Genomic DNA, 5,255 nt, shown 5'->3' with positions numbered 1-5,255 from the left:
CGACCCGCGGGTGCGACCTAGTATAGGATTTCTCCCCGGAGTCGTACCCGAAACCGGAAATACCCAGTCAAACCTCGAACCTACCCGAAACCCGTAAAAAAATTCAGAAAACTCGGTCATATATCCGGCTATACCCGGTCTCGGTCCTGAAAATACCCGGTTTGTTGTTAAAACTCTTTATTTACTTGTCTTTTGAAATATAAATGGTTGAAAATCATATTCATAAAAGTTTTTTTACTAAATGTCGTTTTTTGTCTCGATTAAACAAACTTGGAAATTTATAAGCATGTGATAATTCAACTATTGGATCAACAGAATTCAAAAAATAATACGTAAAGTGTAATTATTTTAGTACAGTGAACAAATGGATAATATCCAATATATTACATGGACGTTTTTTGAAACATACTACAAAACATGTATGTGAAACCAAATACATACATACATAAGTTCATCATCTAATAAAAACATAGCTACCCACAAAAGGATGAAAGGTATGTTTCAATGTTTTGCCTTATTGGGCACAAGTAGAGTGCGCATTACATATATGACTAGCATTCTTTGCATTATACTTGTATCTTTGTTTGGTTTAAGAGCTGAACTTGACAGTATTTCTCCTGTTTCATAACAGCAATGACATCATCATCATCATCATTGTACTCAGTATATCCCACCAATAGCAATGCTATGGTAGGGTCTTAGGAGGGTAAGATGTAGACAGCCTTACCTCTACCCCATAGGGATAGAGAGGCTGCTTCCGATGAGACCCCTGGCTCGATAGTAGTTTTGCATTAAGCCTTGGACATAAGGCACATAGCACTCAATCATCGGGACACCGGCTGACTGGTGCATGTGCCCTTGTCTTTCGGCTATCAACGCCACCACATGATGCCTGATTAACCTTCTCCCACTTTTAACGTTATTTTCACGAGATTAGTAAAATAACGTCAAAATTAGTGCAATTTTACTTTTGCCCAATATTATTATTATTATATATAAAAGCATAGCCACGAGAAAATATGCAAAATGTTGTTGATGTGAATACCTGATCAACTTTCTCGGTTGACTGTCTGATCCGGAGGAAATATCTTCTGATAAGCCAGTTGTTGGCGACTTATTATTAACGTCACCTGAACCTAAAGTGTCGACTATTTCCTTCACGCCCTGGAGAAGAATAATGCCCACATGAATATCATGCCGTTTTGTACTTCATCAATTATTTGGCTATAAAATTTTATTGAAAAATATATATGCAACCTCAAGACTCAGCGTTCCTCCTGATGTGAGATAACCAGCAAAGGATTTGCTAGCAAGTTTGAGTTGTTCCTGTAGTTTAAAAATGAATAAGCAAAAATAATGAAGGATAGTCAAGAGATTGGAATATATGCCTTTATTTATGCCATGTGACATGATCTTGGATATATAGTTTATGAAATCTGGTACGAGTAAGACTTTAGCAGCAATGTGGAATTTAACTTTAATGACAAAAGGCATAAAATGAAAATTTTCAGTTGTACTTAATGCTTAACAATATAATTCTTACTAAAGTGCCAACAATTTGGTAAATGGGGATCATTGGTGCAGTTTATGATTACTCGGTTGAGATGTTTTTTTAAAAGAAAAATAACTTGAATTCGAATTCAAGTCATCAAACCAAACCAAATTAGGGGTGCAGATTTATGTTTGATTCTACTTGGAACTGAATTTGCATATATTATCCAATAACCCTTATTTGTTCCAAGCTCGCCCCAAATATAATTTGGTCCAAACCAACTCGAATTGGCTTTAACCATAGCAATACATAATGACCCTTAACTAAATAAAGTAAATAAAATAAAATATAAGGAAATGGAAAAAATTGTAAAAAGTTGAGCAAAACAATAATAAAGGAGACTCTAGTGACTTGATACACCAAGTCCTGAAACTATGGTTAGAAACTGATTTTGAATCTTTCAGCATATCTATAGAGTTAAGTTTACAATTACATTGTCTTTAATCATTGAAAAATTAAGAACCCTATGCAGTTTCAAAACCTAGAGTCAAATATACCATGGGATTCATGCAACAAAATCACGCAAAAACACTCAATTCATTGAAAAATTTGAGCATGGAAGGTAGCGAATAAGTTGAGTTTGTTGGCGGTGTTCTTCACTCGTGTTAGGTGTATAATTTATCAGTTCTCACCAAACCCTAATTGAATTATGAGCTATTAAGTATGTTTTAGTCACGTCAGTAGCATGCTACCATCCATAGTGTTAATCTGATTAGGTCGCTACTTTTGTGAAGTTCATAGAGTGGTTATCTAATTTTAAAAGAAATAGTAAGGGACATTTCAGATGGTAAAAGTTTGCAACCAATTTTCGTTAGGCTGAAAGCAACACACCCAACAGCAGACTTTGGGCCAAGAGAGACAGAGACGCAGGCTAGGATCGGTCACTGTCAATATATATTTTGAGAAGATACCAATCGGTTTTAGTGAAATAAATTGGCACAACTTATAATACTAAAGGGTTCATAGTACACACGGAAAAACTGACATACGTGGGAATCTATCAAATGACTTTGAACACGAAGGGCCCAAGACATAAAATGAAGTTTCCTTAGCATGTATCACTCGACTTGTAGGGTAAGTATACGGGGAAGAGGAACTACCATAGGTCTATTTATCTTAAGGTGAGCTCATGTGTATTTTAATCTACTAATGTTAGAACTTAATCGGGGTTTGTTCACATGAGAAAACAAGTGTGGAACAGGTTGGTGCATAATCTTGGTGTGCAACACAGATAAAAGGAGTCTGAATGGGTGAAGGGGTTGTTTAGCCTTTTAATTTAAATTGCAATTTGATTAAATCATTAAATGTTAGGCTCGATTTAGTTTATTTGAAATAAGTTAATTTATGGAGTGTTATTTTAGGTTAGGATATCAGGTCTTTATTTTGTTTTCTAATTGAGTTGGTTTAGGATTTTTTTATCTTTCAAGTTTGGTCTATTACAATGGACCATGAAGTCTATAGTTTTCTAAGTTAATTCCAGTTTTATTTCTCAAAAAATGTCGATCTTGTTGATCAGGAAGCTGTATTTTTTCATCCTTTTCTTCCTGTTCTAGTTCTTCAATCTGATCCAAACTATCAATTGAATTCAGTAATTTTTAGTTTTGATATTCTAATTTCCTCGGGTAATAAAATCAGATAAAGATTAAAACAGTAAGAAATATATTTGAGAATCCGAACGGGTAATCTTTAACAGGCTAACAAGCATATCCGATACCCAAGACTAAACCTGACACCCAACACATACCCCGACAAGTATTGGGCCCGGATATGGGACTGGGATTACCACTACCAGCCCCATTGCCAGCCCTAACAAAGATAAATATTTTAGAATGAATGCAATGGATCATTTCATTCCACCGCTCACTCCATTAAGCTGTTACCTTGATAGTACAGGACTACAGGGAAACTAGTCGTCTAATGAATAACTGTGTACTAATATAGATGTGTAACACACCAGGTGACCCACTAGATATCTTTTGTGATATGTTTTCTCTTCTCTTTTTCAGCTTAATGAAACTATTTGGTAGTTATATCAGCTTATTATGCAGAAAACGTGAAACAAACAAAAATAGCTAGCTATAAATAATAATAATAATAATAATAATAATACCTGTGCCTTGCCAGTCATCTTAGTTCCTTCAGCCTTGTTGCAGGGTACCACACTCCAAGGTTAGTTAGATCCTATTTACAAAATTAAATGTTACTCGTTAGTATATACTTCATAAAATAATCACAGCCGATCACTAATGAAAAATAAATTCTAAAAAACAAGTGACATGATAAATCTTCACAAAAATGACATTTTGTTTACCTGTTTCTCTTCCAATGTCATTATCTTGCCATTCTGCAGTATGGCATAAAGAGTGTTAAAAATGAAATAACATAAGGGCATTTGTCACCTGTATCATGAATATTACGAAAGAACACTCACCAAACCAGAAACCATTTGATTAAGTGAATCCAAGTCATAGCCTATTTGGGAAAGATCGTCACGGACATCACCCACCTGTTTCACAAGTCAATTACTCAATTATACTTCTACAATAAGTTTCATTGACCGATATTGCTTCGGGTAAATCAAATATTCTAGAAGTTATAATTTAAATCATTGGTTTGATAATTAGGCCTCACGAACATACCTCGCTTCTAATCAACTTGGATATTTCCACTTGCTGGTCCATTTTTCCATCAAAGTTCTCAATCCTCTGTGTCAAATGCTTCTTGGCAGCCTGATTAAAAAGAACAAAGAATTAAGAAAACATGATATTTAATGCAATACTGCAGAATTACTAAAAAAATAAAAAAGATGTCTAATAAACAAAGATAAATTTTATTTACAAAATAAGATGCCACAAGATCTGCAGTCAAATATAATCATGTTCGTGTTCAACAATAATAATATCATTCATCTCTAATAATATACACATATGTATATGTACGTCATGTACACACATACACATTCATATGGCATATGAATCAAAAATGGGACCGACACATGCTTAATATAGTAGTCAGTAATCCTTATGATATGCAACTGAGCCAAGTTCTTGCCAAAGGTACTTCGATATGTGATACATGATAAAGCAAAATACAAATATGCACAAATATTAGCTTTAATTTTAACGGAAACTTACAGCAAGAGCGTCTGACACTTGTTCCAGATGCTTTGTCAAGTTTGAGACAGCAGTTGTCATGTTCTTCTTTGTGACATACATGAGGTCCGAGAAAGAATAACCCTAAACATACATTTAACATAAAGACGTCAAACGTTACACACTTTAAATTAACCCAAACTCCCACAAATTAAAATTGAGTTTTATCAACAACTAAACCTTCCACCACATGTATCCATAACCCACGGCACCCAGGGTAGCAGCTGGTACCGCAAAAGATGTTACATTACCTGCATCAACATTAAGCATACAACATATATAAACAACAGATTCAAACAAAAACATATAAAAGATGATCTTCCCATTCCTGCTTGCATCGCCATCACGGACGATTAATTAATTTGCAGAAACAAACAAACAAACAAACGAACGAATGAATGAATTAGAGATTTTTTGTTACAAAAGGGACGGGATGACTAGTTCAACTTTTTTAAGTGTTAAACGACGTCGTTCTTTTCTCTCATAGATGCGAAACCAAACACGAAATTAAAAAAAATCTAGCGACTCTCTTTCTCCAAACAAATATTGGC

The 5,255-nt window shown here is 34.5% G+C and overlaps 1 protein-coding gene across 1 annotated transcript; it reads right to left on the bottom strand.

Annotated features, from left to right (window-relative positions):
* Positions 1-326: 326 nt before the first annotated feature.
* Positions 327-5,009, bottom strand: LOC143592837 (uncharacterized). The gene is made up of 9 exons (XM_077072653.1): positions 4,885-5,009; positions 4,687-4,788; positions 4,192-4,281; positions 3,984-4,058; positions 3,864-3,896; positions 3,663-3,733; positions 1,258-1,326; positions 1,046-1,164; positions 327-617 (listed from the first exon to the last, which is right to left on the bottom strand). Exons 1-6 carry the CDS (start codon positions 4,972-4,974, stop codon positions 3,677-3,679), a joined length of 447 nt encoding a protein of 148 aa, XP_076928768.1. The 5' UTR covers positions 4,975-5,009; the 3' UTR covers positions 327-617; positions 1,046-1,164; positions 1,258-1,326; positions 3,663-3,676.
* Positions 5,010-5,255: the final 246 nt, after the last annotated feature.

The sequence above is a fragment of the Bidens hawaiensis genome, unplaced genomic scaffold (genome assembly GCF_021521415.1).
Source record: "Bidens hawaiensis isolate Kalapana, Puna unplaced genomic scaffold, B.hawaiensis_p1.1 tig00041287_1, whole genome shotgun sequence".
NCBI lineage: Eukaryota > Viridiplantae > Streptophyta > Magnoliopsida > Asterales > Asteraceae > Bidens > Bidens hawaiensis.
The sequence above is the reverse complement of the archived record's forward strand: the minus strand, read 5'-3'. Positions and strand labels throughout refer to the sequence as shown.